The following is a 22,970-nucleotide window of genomic DNA, read 5'->3' on the forward strand; positions in this document are numbered from 1 at the left end:
TGTACCCAGCTTTCTTCCCTGCAGGGTGTTCCCAATGTTTAGCGCAGAGCTGTGTCTACATGAGCTGTGTGTGTGACGGAGCCCTTCTACTTTGGCCATGCATGCAGGGCCATGTCTCCACCTGCAACAATCGTGGCATCCTTGGTGATCACTGTACTTGTGTGTGGAGTCTGTTGACATGAGTTCATGGGGACATGTTCCCTTGTAGCCAGTATGCATGTGGATAATTCTGGCCTCACACACATGTGTTACACCTCTCCTGTCTCAGGGCACTGCTGTTAGTGATAGGCACCTTCCCCTCCTGTCTCAGGGCACTGCTGGGAGGACTCTGCACACACCCCTCCTGTCTCAGGGCACTGCTGGGAGGACTCCACACCCACCCCTCCTGTCTCTGGGCACTGCTGGGAGGACTCTGCACCCACCCCTCCTGTCTCAGGGCACTGCTGGGAGGACTCCACACCCACCCCTCCTGTCTCAGGGCACTGCTGGGAGGACTCTGCACCCACCCCTCCTGTCTCAGGGCACTGCTGGGAGGACTCCACACCCACCCCTCCTGTCTCAGGGCACAGCTGGGAGGACTCCACACCCACCCCTCCTGTCTCTGGGCACTGCTGGGAGGACTCTGCACACACCCCTCCTGTCTCAGGGCACTGCTGGGAGTGATAGGCACCCACCCCTCCTGTCTCAGGGCACTGCTGGGAGGACTCTAGACACACCCCTCCTGTCTCAGGGCACAGCTGGGAGGACTCCACACCCACCCCTCCTGTCTCAGGGCACTGCTGGGAGGACTCTGCACACACCCCTCCTGTCTCAGGGCACTGCTGGGAGTGATAGGCACCCACCCCTCCTGTCTCAGGGCACTGCTGGGAGGACTCTGCACACACCCCTCCTGTCTCAGGGCACTGCTGTGAGGACTCCACACCCACCCCTCCTGTCTCAGGGCACTGCTGGGAGGACTCTGCACACACCCCTCCTGTCTCAGGGCACTGCTGGGAGGACTCCACACCCACCCCTCCTGTCTCAGGGCACTGCTGGGAGGACTCTGCACACACCCCTCCTGTCTCAGGGCACTGCTGGGAGTGATAGGCACCCACCCCTCCTGTCTCAGGGCACTGCTGGGAGGACTCTGCACACACCCCTCCTGTCTCAGGGCACTGCTGGGAGGACTCCACACCCACCCCTCCTGTCTCAGGGCACTGCTGGGAGGACTCCACACCCACCCCTCCTGTCTCAGGGCACTGCTGGGAGGACTCCACACCCACCCCTCCTGTCTCAGGGCACTGCTGGGAGGACTCCACACCCACCCCTCCTGTCTCAGGGCACTGCTGGGTGGACTCTGCACACACCCCTCCTGTCTCAGGGCACTGCTGGGAGTGATAGGCACCCACCCCTCCTGTCTCAGGGCACTGCTGGGAGGACTCTGCACACACCCCTCCTGTCTCAGGGCACAGCTGGGAGGACTCCACACCCACCCCTCCTGTCTCAGGGCACTGCTGGGAGGACTCTGCACACACCCCTCCTGTCTCAGGGCACTGCTGGGAGTGATAGGCACCCACCCCTCCTGTCTCAGGGCACTGCTGGGAGGACTCTGCACACACCCCTCCTGTCTCAGGGCACTGCTGGGAGGACTCCACACCCACCCCTCCTGTCTCAGGGCACTGCTGGGAGGACTCTGCACACACCCCTCCTGTCTCAGGGCACTGCAGGGAGGACTCCACACCCACCCCTCCTGTCTCAGGGCACTGCTGGGAGGACTCTGCACACACCCCTCCTGTCTCAGGGCACTGCTGGGAGGACTCCACACCCACCCCTCCTGTCTCAGGGCACTGCTGGGAGGACTCCACACCCACCCCTCCTGTCTCAGGGCACTGCTGGGTGGACTCTGCACACACACCTCCAATTTCAGGATATGTACGCTTGGAACATACACGGTGGGGGTACGCTCAATGCATTCGAGGTGAGGGTACGAGTCTACTTACACTGGTGTGGTGGGGGTACGCTCCATGCATACGCGGGTGAGGGTACGGGTCGTACTTACACTGTTGGGCTGGGGGGTACGCTCCTTGCATACGTGGGTGGGGGTACGGGTCGTACTTACACTGTTGGGGTGGGGGTACGGTCCGTGAGTCCGCGGGTGGGGGTAGGAGTCGTACTTAAACTGTTGGCATGGGGGGTACGCTCCATGCATACGCGGGTGGGGGTACGGGTCGTACTTACACTGTTGGGCTGGGGGGTACGCTCCATGCATACGCGGGTGAGGGTACGGGTCGTACTTACACTGTTGGGCTGGGGGGTACGCTCCTTGCCTACGCGGGTGGGGGTACGGGTCGTACTTACACTGTTGGGCTGGGGGGTACGCTCCTTGCATACGCGGGTGAGGGTTCGAGTCGTACTTACACTGTTGGCATGGGGGGTACGCTCCATGCATACGCGGGTGGGGGTACGGGTCGTACTTACACTGTTGGGCTGGGGGGTACGCTCCATGCATACGCGGGTGGGGGTACGGGTCGTACTTACACTGTTGGGCTGGGGGGTACGCTCCATGCATACGCGGGTGGGGGTACGGGTCGTACTTACACTGTTGGGCTGGGGGGTACGCTCCGTGCATACGCGGGTGGGGGTACGGGTCGTACTTACACTGTTGGGCTGGGGGGTACGCTCCTTGCATACGCGGGTGGGGGTACGGGTCGTACTTACACTGTTGGGGTGGGGGTACGGTCCGTGAGTCCGCGGGTGGGGGTAGGAGTCGTACTTACACTGTTGGCATGGGGGTACGCTCCATGCATACGCGGGTGGGGGTACGGGTCGTACTTACACTGTTGGGCTGGGGGGTACGCTCCATGCATACGCGGGTGAGGGTACGGGTCGTACTTACACTGTTGGGCTGGGGGGTACGCTCCTTGCATACGCGGGTGGGGGTACGGGTCGTACTTACACTGTTGGGCTGGGGGGTACGCTCCTTGCATACGCGGGTGAGGGTACGGGTCGTACTTACACTGTTGGGGTGGGGGTACGCTCCATGCATACGCGGGTGGGGGTACGGGTCGTACTTTCACTGTTGGGGTGGGGGGTGCGCTCCTTGCATACGGGGTGGGGGTAGGGTCCGTACATATCCGTCCCCACGCTATGTGATGTTTGTGCGGCCCGTACCCAGGCCTTTGCCACGTGGGTGCGATCCGTCTCGCCATTGTTGGGGTGACGTGTGTGGGCGTGGTCCGACTCGTACCCACGCTCTTCAGGCGTGGGTACGGGACGTACCTGTCTGGTTGTGTTGCCGGTTCGCGTGGTGACGGACTTCCGTTGTGGCGGTCGCTGGCTTATCAGGACACGCCCCCACCCCCTCGTAGTGACCAGGGCATGGGAGTCAGGTATGTCCAGGCCATGTGTGGTGTGTGACTTATGTGGTTGTTTTGTGGCCTGCCCTGGTCCTGCCACCCCCACCCCACCCCACTTTCCCCCCTCCCTTAGTTATTCTGACCTTCTGCGGCGTCTGCGTCGTAACCTGTAGAGGAGGTGGACTGCTATGAGGGCAGGGATGACTCGTAGGTTCGGGTCCATGTCTGTCCGTCGCGTACTGGTACTCCTTGATCGCGTCGTCCTGTCGCGTACGGGTCCTCCTTGATCGCGTCGTCCTGTCACGTACGGGTCCTCCTTGGTGGCGTCGTCCTGTGTGTCCGTCACGTACTGGTCCTCCTTGTTCGCGTCGTCGTCTGTCCGTCGCGTACTGGTGGTCCTTGTTCGCGTCGTCCTGTTTTCCCGGCAGTTTTTGGCTGCCGCAAAATATTCACCGTGCGGGGTGACGTCGGTGCGAATCGTGATTCCTGGGTCGTGAATGGCTGGCTGCGAGCGTCCCGACGTCAGGTCGGCGCTTTCCCGGATCGCATTGGTAGATGTTTTTTTGTTCGGTCGGGCTTTTTTACGATTCGTACGGTAATGGTGTACCCGTGCGAATCGTAATTCCTTGTTTGTAAAAATTGACGACCGGGTACGCGTCGGGCGGAGATTGTGCTCCGTCCGACGGTTCGTACCCGGTTTTTGCCGGATCGTGATCGGCACCTAAGTGTCTTGTGACAGTATCTTGGACCTTATCTTTTGTTTTGCGCGCCAGTGTCCAAGGTTCCTAAATACCACTTGGTTCCTTCTCCTAGCTAGAAAGTCTGTGCTTTCCATCTCTGCTAGTGTAGATAATGCCCTGCCAGAGTCGAAGCAAGTTCGGGTGTAAGTAAGTCAAGAGGCAATCATATGTTTTTTCTGAATACCCATGGAATGTGTCTCTTAATAGCATTGAAAAGCTCTGAGTAAAACACCTACCCTGCATAATACACCCACTGCCTTCCTTAAACGTGAAGCACCCTCTGAACTGGTTATTCAAAAAACAGGATGCTAAACCTGTACACATTCTAGGTCACATGCTTCATCATTGGGGTGCTTCCCCACCTGCAACAAATATTGTTACTAGGTTGACTCCACCTAAGCTCTTTTTGTGAGTGGTTATGGATGTACGTGAGTACTCTCTTGTCTGCAAATCGGTGTTTGACCTCTGTTTGCTTGTGAGGATAGATGGGTTAAAGGTGTATTAGGTGGGGAAATATTCTTATCCCACTCATACAAGGCTAAACCCATAGTTCAAAGGCTAGGGATTGTATTTAGGAAACCAACCTCATCACTAACGTGTCGGTGAACAGGTTTCTGCCCTATCTCTTCTGACCTATCAAAGGCACGGAACTCTTCTGAACCAATAAGACCCGTAATGCTCAAATGCTTCTTATTCCCTAATCTATGTGTTATGTAGTGCTGAAGAAATAACAACTGAAAACCATGCATGTAAGGGAAATATACGCTAAAGGAGTTATGATAAGGATCGCCCCTCAGGTCCTCTTCCAGCCCCAGGGCTTTAAAGCTGGTATAGAGGGTCGTTACCTCTTGCTGCACTGACTATTGGATGGAGGCAAGTGTGCCTACTGAACATATACGCTCCCAACACTGATGATGGGACATTCTGTCTGGAGGTGAAGTGAGAGCTACTGCCCTATGTAGGGCTTCCCCTCTTGTGGGCTGGAGATTATAACTGAATGCTGGATGGGTAGTGGGACAGGCACCCCCTATGACCTCACTCAAAATGGAATATGTCAGTCACACTAGGAGGGGAAAAAGAATGTCTATATTGCGTAGATATATGGTGGTAGACTCCTCCAGGGGTCAGAGAATTTACATGTTTTGCCCTGGCGCATGACACATATAGCCGATTCGATTGTTTTCTAGTGTCGGAGTTCCTCGTGACGGAAGTGGTTGGAGTGCATATACTGTGTAGATTCCTCTTGGATCATACACCATTCCTTTTGGAATGGGGAGTGAGTGGTCTGTGGCCCAGGGTACCCATATGGCGCCTACGCCCGGACACATTGGGGGACTCCATGTTCCGCAAGGACCTTGGGTTGGTGACAGCAAAAACTAATTGGATGACAACTTGGTGGAGGGAGACTGAGTGGGACATGCTGAAGGTGGGAGGTGACCTTGGCCAGGGAGGAGGGTGAGCTGACGGGTCTCCAACATGAGGACCATGTCTTGGGAGAGAAATGGGAGACACACCTGACAGCCCACAGGAGTGTGGGGGAGACCTGGGACAGGTTAGACAGTCTGGTCCGGAGGGACTATTGCCAACTGTTGCATAGGGAGGGTGACAAATCAGGGCATCTCCTGGAGTGGCTCCTCAAATGGGAATGTCTGCCCCCACTATCCCTTCTTTACGATGCCAGGACGGCACTATTTCAGGGACGCAGGGCTGCATCAACAACCTCCTCTGGGATCACCTAACTACTGTCTACAGCAATGAAACCTGATACAGACTAGAATAGAATGACTGGACATTTTCAGGGGCGAGTTGAAGGGGGAGCTCCAGTAGAAAAATTGAAGGCGGTGGTCCTGGAGATGGCACGCTGCAAGTCACCGGGACCAGATAGGCTCCAGGTGGAACACTACCAGACTTTCCCAGGGATGCTGCTCCTTTGTTTGCAGGAAACCCTTCAGGAGTCGAGGGGCCGTGGGATGCTAACACACTCAATGGGGGAAGCTCAGATTATTATACTTCCAAGCCAAGTAGGGCTCCTAAAGGCCTTTGTCCATGCTGGGGCTGGACACTAATATCCTGGTAAGGCCCTCGTAACCCAGTTGAAGGGAGCAGTAACCAGCCTGGTGCACAGGGACCAGTGCAGTTTCATCCCTGGTAGGGGGACCCCTATAAACATACGGAGACTGTCAAGTGTTACACTCAATAGCTGATAGGGACCTTGATTGCATTGGTTGCTTGCCCTTGTCAGTGTATGGAAGGGTAGCCCTCTGTAAGATGGTGTTGGTGCCCGGCAAACTGTAAATGCTGCAGAATGCCATGTGCGCCCTCTTTAGGTTGCCATTTGCTAAACTGTGCAGTCTGCTGGTGGCCTATCGGTTTAGGAGGGTAAGAGGAGCAGAGTAAAGTTGGACATACAGAAATTGGACACTGAACTGGATGGTCTGGGGCTTCCAGGCTTGCAGATGTACTATTTTATGGGTCTGCTGCAATATGCAGCACAATGGCTCATGGATAGTCCATTTAAGGAAAAGGCACTGCTCGCCGACTGGGGTGCTGCTGAGATCTTCCCACGGTATCCTGTGCAGGGTGGGAGTGTCCCGCAGGATTGCCCCTTTATTGTTCGGCAAGGGGCGGAGGCCTGGGAACATTCGGTCATACGGTGCTGCAAAGAGCACAGTTTGCAATTTTTTTTTAAATATATCTTTTTATTAACTTGAGGCAGTAACAAAAAATACATCACAGTTGTATACAACACAATGATAGATTATGACAATATAGAGTTTCACCATACCAATCATCTTGAATTTAATGCATAGTAACCCCCGTTCATCTCCTCTGATGGTCCAGCTTGCCCTCCTCTTCGTGTATTAGGGAATGTAGTGTATCCCCCGTGGGTGCAGTGTATGGATTTCCCCTATATGTATTCCATTTGTCTCCCACTTTCCCCCATTTCCGAAGGCATCCTCTGTTCACGTAGATTGTTTTTTCAGCCACTGTACACCAATCCATGTCTTTCTTCCAATCTCTAAGGATTGGTGGAGCTTCCGCCACCAACTCGGTGCTGCTTTGTGTTTTGCTAGCATCAGGCCTAGTGTAACCCAAATTTGATCCGCTCGTCCCAGGTCCATGGCCTTCCAGACATTGAGAAGACATCATTTGGGCCCGCATGTGGTTCTCGTGCTTACTACACCACTGCATTCAAGCTAGCCTGGCTGATGAAGGTGATGCCCTGAAACCGGTCCCAGGATGCTTGTTTCCAGTCCAGCGAGGACCTGGCTTGGCAGTTCGGGCTGGACTGTTCCCACAAGGAACAGGGTCAAGACTGAGTTGCATATGGCAGGGTCCAAACTGGGATGGTGTGGTGAGCAAAAGAATGATGGATTTAACCCAGATCTTTGTGACTGGTGGTGAATGTTTGCATTGTCCAGCATTCCGTTCATCAATTGTTTCTTTTGCATTATTTTAAATAGCGCCACTCTTCCCAGTAGGGAGAGAGGAAGTGACCACCAATGTTGTATATCCTTCTTAAGTTGGACTAGGAGGCTCTATAAGTTGTGCACATGAAGGAGAACCGGGTCAGTAGTGACGGAAATACCAAGGTAGCGAAACCCATCAGTGACTATTCGCTCTGCACATTCTTTAGGTAAACCGGCTCTCGGTCCATGAAGGACAAACACCGCCAATTTAAACCAGTTGATCGTATATACAGAGAACCTTCTGAAGGTCGCAAAAATGTTTAAAATTCTGGGAATGGAGGCCCGGGGGGATGCCACATTGAGAAGTATATCATCTGCATATCGTGGTATTCTGCCTTCTCAGTCCTCCGTCCAGTGGAGACCTCTAATTAACTGATCCCTTCTGATCCTGGCCACCAGGGGTTCAAGCATTAGGGCAAATACTGTTTGCAAAATTATTACCTCTCAGCTGGGTGAGGCGCTCTTGAGGCAGATACAGACGATAATGAATATGTCACAGTGGTCTGAAGAGGGCTACAGCATGGCTGGGCTTTGTATCAAAATGGCACCTTCCTCACGATTGGAAAGGCCAGGGATCTGTTTCAGCTGCAAAAGGGCCAGTTCCTACAATATGCCAAAATGTCCCACACTGCATGCGAAGTCTGGACGGATTTCCCAGCAGAGCCTTCCAGACGCTGCAGCTCTTTTTCGACCCAGGCTCTACTAGGGGTTTGATCTTCCGTATTTACCAAGCAGTCAAGGGGGATCGAAGGGTTGACATGACAACAATCCAGGATAGATAGGCAGAGGACTCATCAGAACCACTTTTGGAAGGGGCCTGGAGGAGAGCCTGTGCTCAGGTCTGCGAGGTAGCTAACATTGCATGGTTTAAACTAACCCAGTTCTATTACTTGCACCGCACTTATCTGACACCTCAAGGGCTCCATAGGATCACAGCGTCGAGTTCAGCCGCCTGCCCCAGATGCAGGACGTATCCAGGGACATTCCTCAATATGACTTGGGAATGTTGCAAACTACAAGATTACTGGGAATGAGTCCTGGGGGCATCCCGAGGAGCCGGAAGTGCTCAGTTGGATGCCCGAATTGCGCACTGTTTAGTGGGGTTCTCTTGGTCCCAAAGAAGAGGGCTAAGATGAGTCTTCATTTTGCCCTACTGGAGCTGGCACTAGCTAAGAGTCGTATTGCATAAATGGATGGCAGACATGTGTGAATGGAGAGTGGCAAAGGAAAGACGGTTGAGAGTGGTTTGTAGGGACAAGAATGCTGAACGAGACCTGGAGTTGTGGGTGACATGCTAGAAGGCCTCACTGCGGCAGAACCCCGAGATGACACCATGGACGTCATTTGGAAGTAGTCATGGGTTGCAGCTGTGACCTCTAACTTCCTCCCTGCTACTCCTGGTGCTTCTTTTGCGACCCCTGGCTTCTGAGGGGGCAAGACCTTTGCCTCGTCTGAGGCCAGGGGTCACGAAAGAAGTGCCAATAGTTGTAGGGAGCAAGCTAGAGGTCACAGCTGCGACCCCTAACTACCACCAAATGACGGCCATGGATGGCGCCTCCGCTCCCATGGACACCCAGGGTGTAGAAAGAGTGGAGTCTGGCAAGGATGTGTAGGGAGCTCTTCCCTCTCACCCCTCAAGAGAATCCCCCTGGTATGCACAACTTCCCGTGTACATGGCAGACTACAGAGAATTGGGTGTGTAGGAATCTCAATTGGTGCTTCGGTCACCCCTCTCTGCCCTCTTCTCCCCAATCCCCTGGTGATCCTCTCCCTCCTTCCCCTTCTCTTATCCACCTCTTGCCTTCTATGACATAGTTCAACTGCTGCAGCTAAGTCTTTTCTCTTTTTACTTTACTAAATATTTGTAATATTTTTGTTGTACAAAGGCATGTGTCCTGTGAAGTTACATATTGGCATGTTGTTGCTGTGATCTCCCTCTGGTAGCTGGATGTAAGTTGGACATAAGCTATGGTGGAAAGGAGGTTTTGTCCAGCTCATTTTTTATGTAGTGCCTATTGTGTACATTTGATACCTGTCTTGTACTCTGTTTTCTGCAATAAGAACATGTTAAAAAACACAAGCTAAGCCTGGTTACCAGAGGGTTAAGCATTGGTTTATTTAGTGACCTTTTTTTGATTCACCCTGACAAGGATTGTGTTTATTATTTGAGTAGGGCTTCCACCTCTCTCAACTAAGAACCCAATGTCATGGCCTTCCCAAAGAAAGAAAAAGTTGTTGATGTGCCGGCACCATAATGTTATAAAGGTGCTTTAGTGATCTGACTAAGAATAAACAATTGTGTTTTTTTAACTTTGTGGACATACACATTTTGTAAGCTTGGAGTACAAGAACAGCCCATACTGGTGCATCCTATTTGGAGCTAAAATTTGTGTTCAACTTAGAAAAGTATATTGTCAAAACTAAAGAGCCGTGTTCTAAAACTAATTAAATTATATGTCCAGTCAGAGGTCCCTAAAAGCTCTCCTATAACTCTCAGAGTTGGTGGTAGCAGAATGTTTTTGGAAAGTGCTTTGCATCTAGTGAGTCTAATTTGTTTGTGAGGGGGTCAACACTAAGACCCTTGATCATAGATAATGTGTCCTTTGTGTCCTTCAAGTATGAAGGCGTATTTTTAGGGAGGAGTTTTAGGAAAAAAATTCACAGAATTTTGCTAGTGGTTCTAATAATGAACCTATGCCTGAAGCAATCGCCTCCCTGGTGGAGGTGTCTTATTTTTGTGAATTTTATAGAGGGCATAAAAGCAGGGAATAGCACTCACTTTTCGTGTTTAGAAATTCAATCCACCATTTTGGCTTGTTTCTTTCAACAAAGTTATCATGTTTTTATGGATTAACTTGTGTACCCTTGTAGTTACCTACAGATCTTACCATCTGATTAATGGTATTCTTGTATGTATGAAGTTTTGTGTTGAATGACCATGGCCCCAGCTTTGTCTACTTGTTTGATAACTAAATTTTCATTCTGCTTAAGTGCGTTTCTATTTGCTTCCCTGTTTCTTGAGGTCAGCTCAAAATGCTTTCTGTGAGGTGAATTCTTCAAGAGACACCATTTTAGCCAGTAGAGTGGTTATATTTTTACTCTAATCTTATTGTTGTTAGGGGTGCCAATAGCCTGTTTTTGGAAGAATTAGTGAAATCTTATTATCTGGGGGGAGTTCAGTCCTAACCAGAAATGGGTCATAGTTATTAGCTGAGCTAAGCCAAATTCTCTGTTTAAGACATTTTCTCTGAATTAGTTAATGAAATACTTGATAGATTGACCACCATCATCCCTCATTACAAGTCAGGTGAAGTAGAATTGTCGTATGTAATTCCACTCTAATGAATCACGATTGGGCCAGTGTTTTTAGGTCGAGCATTCGAGACCTCTTGTATATACTTTAGTATATACTTATAATATAATTATATGTGTATGTACTTTGTGGGCTCTGGAGATCAGCCCTAGCACTTGTCTGCTTCTGCTTAGGGACTTTTTTATGTTCAACTGCCTCTATTTAACTGTCTTGATAGAAAACAACCAGCAGAGGTCGGTAAAATACCAGAATTGCTTTCTGCTGAGGGACTTTCTTTTTTTAATTTTTCTGGCAACTGCCTATATTTAACTTTCTTGATAGAAAACGACCAGCAGAGGTCAGTAAAATACCAGAATCACTTTAGCATTCTCTAGATTCTAGTCCATAGAAATTGTCTTCCACAAGCACCCGTAGGCATTAATATTTTTTTAAAAATCTTGTATTTTCTGTGATATGACCACCAAAGGCCCTGATTTTATATTAAAAACAGTGCTTCGGACTACATCATTTCCTGCTGAAAGGCAATATTTCTCTCCATGTGTTTCCATGCCTGGCATGTCACACAGTTTGGTTCTTACTTTCCCTCCCTGTTAAAGAACAGTAGATGTTTCAGCACCCAGGCTAATGTGCTGCATAGCTAAATACATATAAGGTCCCAAAGGCGAGACCGATTCCATTACAAATGCTTGTTTGACTTGGTATTCCTTGGTGCAGAAACACTGGACCCGATTATACTGGACTGAAAACCCATCTGGTAAAATCGCTTTAGGTTCCAGCAGCAACAGCAGCCACACCTCGTCCTCTGGGCCCACCCAATCTCCTTCCCTGGCAAAGCATTCAGTTCTCCACCCTGCCAGGACACTTCTTACCTTTTCTTCACCTACACTCGTCGTCACCCTCCCTTCACACCACCCCGCACAGAAGCTCCAGCTCCTACTTACCGTGTGCTCAAGAATTCTATGTTGTTTTATGCTAGGTAAAGCCAGTCCGCCAAGTTATTCCCATCCCATGGGGTTTAACTCCTAATTACACAGTGCTTGTGGAGTGTTACCATGTAGAAATGATAATTAAGGGTGTGGAGTTTGCACCCCATAATAACTGTGCAACTCATAATGAGGTCTAAAGTCTATATCTGGCTCTGGTTATTATTGGGGAATTTTCTATCCATTCTGTTTGTGTGAGTTTTCTGTTTCTTCCCCTGCCTCTGCCCCTTCCTCTCACTAGAACAGGTCTAGCATTGTTACAGTGTGGGGCGCTGAATGGAAAGTAGTCTAGTTAAAAGCCTGCTTGTTGTACCTGGCTATTTTTTTTAAATTTTGAATAACCAGGCAATAGGATTCTTTTCCAATAGGACGTCAACAGGTAAATCTTCTCAATGCTATTACGCGAAACAGTGTTGAATGTATTTTGTGTACAATTAGGAGGATGTAATGTGTCACTGTAAAAATCCATTTTACTGCACCTGTTTGTGTTTGTACCCTATTTTCCACCCATCTGAGGTCATGACTGGTGCATCTGCTCTGACCCTGGAAGATCACATGTGTACCCTCCTTTTTACACCTCGCAACTACCTTGTTGCCTCAGAGTTACAAAGTTCATATGTTGTGAGTAGACAGGAGGAAACAGAGGCAGAGCGTCTTAGGGGCAAGGTGGAAGAGTGCTAATGAGAGGCCCATATTGAGAGACTGGCACTTCCTCCTTTGGCTCTAAGCCCACCTCTGCTCCTGGTTGCTGGTTGCTATCCACAAATGTTTTCCTCCTGGAGGAAGGGTGCGGTTGGAATGCCAAAAAACACACACAAAGAAAATCAACTCCCCTTTCAAACATTACTTTATTTAGGTGTCTCCATGAATGCCAACAAAAGTCTTACTGATACTATATTTTGTCTCATCTGGAGCTGAAACTGCCAGGCTCTTCAGCCCCTTTAGATAGCATTGCACACAAATCCCCTCCACTTCTAGTGCACCACCGAGTCACCCCAATGGACTGCTATCTGCAACCACCAAATGCTGATGAGTCTGCTCCAGGTGTACCCCACTGTTTGAGTGGGTTCACCACGGTTCATCTACGGGGTCCCTTGGAGAATCCTGAGTCATATCCATGGCACATTGTTGTCGGATAATCCACAATCTCTGAGTTCTTTGCTCCATGGCACACACAGAGCTGAATTTGAGCTGTGGTTTTAGGTGCTGAGCACTGGCACTTAATCATCAATGCCGGCACTTTCCATGACCGCCAGTTAAGGACACATTCATTTATGGTAGGCACAGGGAGATTACGTGATTTGCTCAGAATCATAGGATGCTGAGTCAGTGCTGAGACTCAAACCTGGTTCCCCAGCTCCGAATTCAGCAGCTCTGGCTATTGCGCCACTTCCTGTCCCCACTTTCATGGTTAGTGGTTTCTTCTGTTTTAGGCGGTGCTAACAGGAGAAATGGGCTGATGCAAGCTGCCTCCTGACAAGAGCACCAGCTTATGTTTTTTACAACTTAATCACTGGGCACACACCTTTGACAGCAGATACTGAACTAGAAGTTAGACGTCAGACGTTGGAGGGACCAACACAAACACTTCTGTAGAAATTCAAATAGCAGAGCACAGCACATTTAAAAGTTCACACTGACTGGCAAACAGTCATTAAACAGTTTATTTCCAAACAAAGAGCAGTAGGTATAGTACAATCTTGATCATAGGTGGATCATTTAGCAAATTGCTGACACGTAGATGAAGCAAATGAACAGCCGGCACATGTTTCGTCATTATACGACTTTTTCAAGGCTAAAGCGCAAAATTCAGCAATATGCGAAATCAGCAAAACAATTGTCATCAAAATCTGTGTAATGAATTCAAAATCTTACTTCATTCCAATTAAGGTCATAGGGCTAAAAAGTGCCTAAATAGTCACTAGTACAAGCGAGTAAGCCAAACAACCTTGTTGAGTTAGACGAATAAGGGCCAAAGTCCCAAGCCCCTGGGAAGTACAATAATCTTCCTTCACAATCCCAACCAGCGTGGCTCCCCGCCCGTATTAAAGTAAACTTCTGTGGTTACTTCTGCACAGCCCCTCCACACTCTCTAATTACCTCTGTTCTACTAGTTACTTTATACTGACCGTTAAAGCAAAATAATTCAGCATGCTTTTCCAGAAGCATCTTATATTCATTCCTCATAGCTCAGCTTTTGCATATTGGAAGAACCTAGACCAATGCATGGATGCACTCAGTCACCCAGCTTCATCAGTATTTAACAAATATCTGAGAGTGGAGGAGAGTAGAACAGTGCAGAGGTGACCACGGAGGAGGTGAGGTTTGTACTTCTCCCAGTCTGTGATGGTAATCCCACACTTCTGAGTGTCAAGCATTTGGGGCCTCATGTAGGTAGCCAAATACCGGTCGGTAACGGCCGATTTTCGGTAATTTTACCGTTACCGACCGGTATTTTGGCCATTGGTATGTAGGGGGACAAATTTTGCTTTCGGAATTTACCGAATCGGTAAAATTACCGATTCGGTAATAATACCGAATCGGTAATGTTACCGTATCGGTAACTTTTCCGATTCGGTAATTTTACCGATTCGGTAAATTCCGAAAGCAAAATCGAGATGTAGGGGGAGTGTGTGTGTGTGTTTTAGAGTCGGTATTTACCACCAACTTATAGTTGGTGGTAAATAATGAATGTATGTGTAAATGCATTTTTACGCGCGTAGCAGTGTGCAATGTGGCATACATACATGCCCTTAGGGCATGTATGTGTGCCACATGTGCACACATGGCCGAATCAGGGGTGCAACAGGGTGTCAATGTGACACCCTGCCACCCTTGTATGTGTTCCCCCCATTACCGAATCGGTATTTACCGATTCGGTAATGAGGCATACCTTCCCATCAATGGGAAGGTATGCCTCATTACCGAATCGGTAAATACCGATTCGGTAATTACCGACTAGTAACGATTCGGTAAAAAATACCGACTCATTACCTACATACCAGTTACCACTTCTAAAATACCGATTCGGTATCGTTCGGTATTTTAGAAGTGGTAACTGGTATGCTACCTACATGAGGCCCTTGGTGAGCATAGTGGCAGGCAATTTGGTGATCTGGAGTTCAAAGAAGTCCTTGCACCGATTTTAGACAAGCACTCCTCTTAAAGATGCTGCTTTCTAGCTCCAGTAAAGAAACAGTGCAGTGCCGGAGTTCATGCCAGATAGCTAAAACTTAGTGTGAGGTACATGGAGGCTGTCAGGGGCTCAAATAGGGAAGTAAATGGGATAAGGGACTTAATGTGAGCCTGCAGTGGCACCCTAATTATTCAGTATTTTGCAAGCACTTCAGAGCCCCTTAGGATGGGTAGAACAAAGCAGACAAAGCTGAAAGCCATTGCTTTACTTAACTGCACTCACCATTGACTCTGTGGAATGCATTTACTGTTCACGTAATACGTCCAATTTCAGCACAAATGTGGCATTAGCCTACCACCTCCCACTACTGATGACTTAAATATATTATCTCCATTTCATATTGTAAAGCTAAAACTCAGGGGGCATGAGGGATTTAAATGTTTTCTTTTTGGTAAAATAGGAGTTTTAGAGCACACCAAGGACTCAGTGTGGGAATTTCAAACCTTTCTTTCAAGATGTTTAAGAACGCTATAGCAGACATGGAGCTCGGCCCTTGATAGGACCCATAATTGGACATTGCATGATGTCCCCGAAATATATATTCAAGAGGGCCAAAAACATACTCAGCCATAGAATCTGCCCAACACAAATTAATGGGTCATCTGAAGATTCCTCCCATGGTACTAAAGATAATCTGCAGGCATGTTTGAAAAGATAGAGAAATGAAAATGCTTTGATCTGTTTATTTCGGTATTTTTGTAGTGATCAGGTGTGTAGCTGTCTGCTTCACAACAATTTAGGTGAGGTGGGAAGAGAAAGTACTGAGGAGAACCAGTCGGAGGAAAAATAAATGTAGGCAGATGTTTTCCGCCCTTTACAGTACGTGACAAGGCCTGCTGTGAGCCAGATGAACTGTGGAAAGGAGTTCCTTAGGACTTAGCTTTGGAAGTGCAGGGATCTGCCTCCCAAAACATTTCTCTGGGCCCGATTCACAGAACTAACTTAAGACAAAAACCTAAACTTACTACCATTTTGGTATTCACAGAAGGCACTTACTCATTTTGGTATTCACAGAAGGCACTTACTCATTTCGGTATTCACAGAAGTTAGGAGTCCTAACTTTAGGACTCCTAAATGCCTTCTGTGAATACCGAAAGTCTTAAAGTTAGGATCGTTCTCAGTTTAGGAGTAGTAAAGTTAGGACTCCTAACTTTAGGACTCCTAAATGCCTTCTGTGAATACCGAAAGTCTTAAAGTTAGGATTTTTCTCAGTTTAGGAGTAGTAAAGTTAGGACTCCTAAATGCCTTCTGTGAATACCGAAAGTCTTAAAGTTAGGATTTTTCCCAGTTTAGTAGTAGTAAAGTTATAATATGTCCAGCTAGGTTAGGTGAATGAGCATTAACATTTTTAACACATGAATGTAGATCGGCCATAAAGTGATACGTTATGATTGTTTCAAAACCTAGGGTAATGAGAGAAGTGTGTTTAGTTATTCTGTTAGATGTTTGCTGTTATTTCGGTGGTAAGGGCTTCCGGCATGGAATTTCAGTAACTGCTGTGAGAAAAAAACAGCATGAGAACATGGGAAATCTGGTGGTGAGGGCAAACAAGGCAGGATTAAGCAGTAGAACACAACGTTGGTGACACTGATAGCCTGGGGTACAATTGATAAGATGTCACTGAAAAAGATTCAGAGGCTGTGGACCTTTTGAGAGAAGATTGGTTATGTGGAGTTTTTAGATCATTCATGGTGGCTAGTTGAGTAGAAACGAAGTAGAATCAGCAAGCCCCAGTTGGACGCTTTGATATATTGTGCAGATAGAGTTTTGTTACTTTTAACTTTGGATTTCAAAGAGGCAATCCATGGCTTGATAACGGTTACCAATGTCCTTGCGAAATCTTATATGAACCTAATATTGTACGCATACGTGTGAAACCACTGATTGCAGTTGTTAAACATGTCCATAAGAGGTACTACGTATACAAGTTAAAGAGTATAATTGAGAGGGTTCCTTAGTGCATCTCAAGCAAGATATCAGTGGTGAGAGATAAGAATGAAGCCAGGTTTATATGGTTGCCTACATAGATAAGAACACAGAGAATCACTGCAGGAAAATTTAATAAACTACAAATACGTGATAAGTAACAGAAAATTTGGCATGAGATCTGCAGTACTGCCTGACACGGATAGCACTTGGAGGAATAAGGCACACAACTGATCCCGAGATTCGAAGAATCCTCATCGATTGATTGTTTATAAGAGTGGCTTGGTCTCACAGTCTGAAACTAGATTAGTAGTGACTGGACGTTTGAGTTTTAAATAGGCAAAGTAGTGTTCTTTTAGTGTTGTTTGAATGACCTTCATTACACCAGAAAGACCAGCATGTAGTTAGCAATGGTTTCCGTGTCTGTTTTAGGGTTTTTCACCATTCTCCTTCAGGATAATTATTAATAGTGAAATGGAGTCACGAGGTAAGAGAATATCTTTTAAATATCTTTGTTCACTGTCGGAAATAGAGTTGTAACCCTCTGCATTTTATATTTAGCATTTTCCAGGGTTTCAGGGTGGCCTCATTTTCTGTTTTCATGGACTCATGCACTTTCTATATTTTTCTAGAAGCATAACCTTCTCCTATCATCAGGGCAATATTAACTTAAAACACACACCACAACTTTTATAGTGGATTGGAACGCAAATGCTATACAGTGTCCATACATCATAAAACCTTATACGCCCTTGAAGTGTATACAAAGAAGAATTTATCACTCTGTAGCACCCTATTCATCAGCTAGGTACTTAGTTGTCCCAGAGAAAGTCTATAAAGTCATGAGTGAGATTATCCCTAAAGTAAGGTTTCTGCTGCTGCAATAGTCTGTAACAGCTGTAAGATTATATGAAAATAAATAGGGTTTCATTACCATGCTTGAACACTTTAGAAGCTGTATCCATGATCAAATGACCAGTCAAGGCACTGTCCTGTTTGCTATAAATTCTTATAATCCCTTGATCCTGATATGTGACATATGAAAGAAAATGACATATTTGTTATTTTGTTCTGCAGAATACGAGCACCTCCAGCATTATTCTTCTACATGGATTCCATAATAACATGGACATACTCAACAAATATGGTCAACAGTCTATCGTTCCCAAGAAGAGCAAAATACACCCCATTTTCTTCTCCTGGGATCTCAGCATGTGGATGTGTAGGAACATGTCATTCACGTACAAGATGACTAAATTTTGAGCTGTGATATGTGGGCCCAATTAAAATTTTCTGCAATTTTGTTCTCTCAGTCAACAAGGGCTTTCACTGTGAAACCTCAAACACTTACAAATGGAAACACTGAAATAAGGAATCGGTTGCTCATATTTTGAGGAGTATCGCAGGTTCAAAACTCGGCTCCATGTGTCCCAGAATCGCTTTGATCACAGCTCCCTTCAATTACCCCAGTCTAGCTGCCATCAAATAGAAGGGAGGTTAGTTTCACTGCTTAATAGTAGTGATACAATGGCATACAAATGTTTCTCTAATCTTTTGTGTTAGTTTTTTAAATACTTTGGTCTATATTAAGGTATTTTTCAATGATGCGCTATTCTAGTTGAAAAGACAAATTGCCTAACTCAAAACAGCTAAACGTAACTTAACTGATCCCTCTATGATATGTATGGAGCACTTCATTTGTAACCTCTGTGTTTGTAAGAATGTAGTTAATGGGTCAGATTTCTGAATTCAAATGCAATCCAGTGAAGGGTCTGAAGCTATATAAGTAACTGCTTTCATATAGCGATCAATGTATTTCAGGAAGAGGTGTGGCGCCGCGGCCAAGGCGACTGACGCCGAAATCTGGGGATCACATTTCGATCCCCGGCGCCGGCGGTAGATTAGCCCAGCACCATGTGACTCTGGGCAATAGCTTGCTTAATCTTCACGACGGCCCCCAGCGCCTAGAGACCCTTACGGGTGATTGTTCGCGCTTTACAAATGTGGATTATTATTATTATGTATCTGGGTGTTCCAATTAGTTGATCAAAAAGAAGACCAAGGTGGGGATTTAAAGTAACAACTCTCGACTCCAAACTCTACTGAAAGTCCACCACAATCCCCATGAACACTGTGCTACATTAAAGTGTCCACTTGCTCCTATTTGGTAGAATCATTTTGCTCCTCTTTTTATGGGACTTGAGTGATCATAGCCAGCATTGCACTCCCCCTGACAGAAATGCTATCTTTAGCTTGAAAAGCGAAAACATTTGAAGTTTACCTCTTTCATTAATATTTTATGTTCATGAAGATCACCATTCACTGCCAAATATCATGGGATAATCATATTAGTGGCAAAAATAGAGTCTTCCATTGTTGAGATACAGAGTTGGGTCATACATCCTTGCCGCTTACTGTACAGTCACGTGCACATCATCACGACATAACGATAGGCAGGTCATGTGAAGGACTTGTGTCTAGGTAAGTCGAACATACATGAGCAGGGCTTTGAAGTTAGGATTTTCACTATGAAGTGTAAAGTATATCATAATGGTTGAAGTTGCACACTTAGGGCACCATTAGCATGGCGGGCGGACTTTGTCCGCCCGCCATAGCCCCGGGAAATGGGACCGCCCACAATGCATGTGGCGGTCCCGCAGTTACAATTAGGATGCGCCCGCCACACTGGCGGACGCATCCCGCATTGTTAACATTGCGGCGGGCGGTGCAGAAAGCACCGCCCGCCACAATGCCTAGAAGGCATGTCGTGCACTTCCATGCACAACATGGCAGGCACTGCACGGTGCCTGCCATGTTGTGCATGGAACTGCAGGGGGGTACCATAGGTACCCCCCATGTGCACCCCCCAGGTTCCCTGGGGGCCCGTTATGGGGCCCCAAGGCTGCCACGGAAAGGCAGGTCCCCGCCTGCATAATAATATGGATGGCGGTGTCTTCCAGACACCGCCACCATATCAAATGCTTTTCCACCCGGTAGGCAATCGGGCGGATTGCCTACCAGCGGAAAACCGGCAGACGGTCTTCCCGTCTGCTGGGGTCCCCCCCGCCATGGTAATGTGGCGGGGGAAATTGGCAGCGGGCGGAGGTTTTTAGCGGGCGGATCGCCACCTCCATACGGGCGGTGGCGATCCACCCGCTATACTAATGGGCCTCTAAGTTTATGTTCCTTTTGTTCATACCCTGCACTCCTTCAAACTCTTTGCTCATTTGCTTTTCTCTGTACTCTGTAGGATCCCTTACCTTGGTCTCACTGCCCGCTGAACAGCAACCTTACTGGCTACGTGGAAGAATGTGAAAAGAGTTCACCGACTCAGTACTTCTGGTACCGGGAAACCATTAACATTTCATCATCCATTTCCGAGAGTGGCAGCATCCAGTGGGAGCAAGCAGTGTGCCTCATCCTGGCATGGTTTGTAGTGTACCTCTGCATCATCAGGGGCACTGAATCTACTGGAAAGGTAAGCAGTGTCCAGTGCAGTGACCAGGACTCATCAGCACATCTTCAGGCTCCAAGGAGAAATTTTCAAGCCACATGAATGCACAATATTGTCAAGTAACGAGCATCGTCTTTGTGGTTCTCAGAAAGAGCATCAAACTCTTTGGAGACCCTCCATAAAATCCCCAGGCCGGATTTACTAAGATTTCAGGCAACACCGCGCATCAAGGAAGGTTGCCGCCCTGACCTTAACTATGCAGTAGGGTCAGGATAGTTTTTGTGTGGGAAGGGGTGGACAGCCTCGGGTAGGCACACCATTTTGGTACAAACTTATGTTTACAAGTCTCTGTAAATGTGGGTTTGCATCAAAATACATGGGTGGATGTATGGGGATGCCCATGCTTCTCCCATGAAACGTGCTGCCTTGCGTTCGTTTTTTTTTTAACCATGCCATACAAATCGGGCATTGCGTGGCATTGTAAATCCAAAAATGCATTTTGCCTTGGGGCTGCACCAAAAAAGTGTCACAATCCCAACACAAATTCTAGTGAACCTGGGCCCCAATTATTAGATCTCAACTTGCATGTCTACAGGTAAAAACCACACTTTTGCAGGCATTTTCCACGCTGAGAGCACACACGTTTACACATCTGAGGGGAAGGATTAAAAGTGGGTACAAGGTGGGTAAGAAGGGGGGGACAAAGCAAAATTGATGGGGTTGTACGAAAAAGGGTACCTATACAAGGCACAATATTATACCAAAGTAGAAAGAAAAAAAAATGTTAAAGGTAAAGGCACTTTCGTATCATATTTCGCATAGGAGAAGGTACATCAAGTACTTTTCCAGTATAGGTGAAAGGCTTCCCATGGGATCCAGGAACTATCCCAGATTCGCAGTGGTACTCTGAGATTTCTTTATAGATGTCTTTAAATTCAGACATTTTCTGCAAACATAGGCATATAGTTCTGGAAGTACATTCCTGTCTTTTTCCTGCAATTTTGTGACGTGACTATAATTTGACGCTGCTAATGGTGGCCAATACATATTTTTTAATTAGCATGTGGTTTCCTTCACTCTTAGCTTCATAAATGTGTATCATACGTTTTAACATGGCAAAAGGAGGGTTGCCGTCTTATTGAATTGTGGTGGAAAGGAACGTAGAGTTATCTAGATTGTAAAAGCCTCCGCCCCGTGAGATGAAACAAATCATGTTTAAAGGTGCAAATGCATGTGTGAGTTACTTTTCTGAACGTCGAAATGTACATCTGTTACATTTCCTTGTACTCCTCCGAGTACACATCGACACATGGCTATCCAGAAGTACTCTTGGAAGTCTCAGAAGTTTGAAAACATTGGAAATAGACTGTTGCTACTCCATCTTTGTGCCTGTAGATGCAGCATCTTAACCTATAGCTGCAAATGAGCAGTCAGTTGATTTAAAACCCGCAACATGGATTATAGCAATGAAGGGATTAGTACCGATTATAGGATCATAGAGCAAAGTGCTGCTTATCTTGCAAAACCCAAAGAATGGCATTGCTTGTGGGTAGTTGTTTTTAAAAAGGCAAGCAAGGGAAAACACACCAAGGGGTAAGGTAGAAAATAATGGAAACTACTTTGAAATATACGAGCACAGTCCTACTAAAAGATGAAGGGCCTCATGTAGGTAGCATACCAGTTACCACTTGTTAAATACCGAACGTTACCGAATCGGTATTTAAGAAGTGGTAACTCGTATGTAGGTAAAGTGTCGGTAATTTTTACCGATTCGTTAAAATTCGGTAATTACCGAATCGGTATTTACCGATTCGGTAATGAGGCATACCTTCCCATTGATGGGAAGGTATGCCTCATTACCGAATCGGTAAATACCGATTCGGTAATGGGGGGGAACACATGCAAGGGTGGCAGGGTGTCACATTGACACCCTGTTGCACCCCTGATTCGGCCATGTGTGCACATGTGGCACACATACATGCCCTAAGGGCATGTATGTCTGCCACATTGCACACTGCTAAGTGCTTAAAAATGCTTACACACATCCATTAATTATTTACCACCAACTATTAGTTGGTGGTAAATACCGACTCCTAAAAACACCCACACACTCCCCCTACATCTCATTTCTGTATTCGGAATTTACCGAATCGGTAAAATTACCGATTCGGTAATTTTACCGATTCGGTAAATTACCGAATACAGAAATGAGCCCCCTACATACCAAAAGCCAAAATACCGGTCGGTAACGGTATAATTACCGAAAATCGGCCGTTACCGACCGGTATTTGGCTTCCTACATGAGGCCCGAAGTGTTTTATACTGAAATCAGTCCTTTATTATAGCATGAAGGGAAAGGAGATTTATAAGCAATGATTTGTGTAACATATTTAGAAAGAAATAGAAAAACATAAAATATGTGTTCATCACTTATGCTAAAAAATGCAGTTCCAGGGTTGCAGTTTCGCTACAATGTCCTGTACTGAATGTGTATTAATCTGATTATATACGAGAAATCAGGACTGACCAACTCTGAAGGAATGAAAAGATTAA

The 22,970-nt window shown here is 47.1% G+C and overlaps 1 protein-coding gene across 1 annotated transcript in view; it reads left to right on the forward strand.

The window, feature by feature from the left end:
• The window catches only part of SLC6A20 (solute carrier family 6 member 20), a 358,737-nt gene that overhangs the window by 222,859 nt on the left and 112,908 nt on the right, over window positions 1–22,970 (forward strand). The window contains exon 4 of the mRNA XM_085607357.1: window positions 20,214–20,441. Within this exon, the coding sequence (XP_085463483.1) occupies window positions 20,214–20,441 (228 nt within the window). The remainder of the gene's footprint in view (window positions 1–20,213; window positions 20,442–22,970) is intronic.

This window comes from Triturus cristatus, chromosome 5_2, assembly GCF_964204655.1.
Source record: "Triturus cristatus chromosome 5_2, aTriCri1.1, whole genome shotgun sequence".
Classification (NCBI taxonomy): Eukaryota; Metazoa; Chordata; class Amphibia; order Caudata; family Salamandridae; genus Triturus; species Triturus cristatus.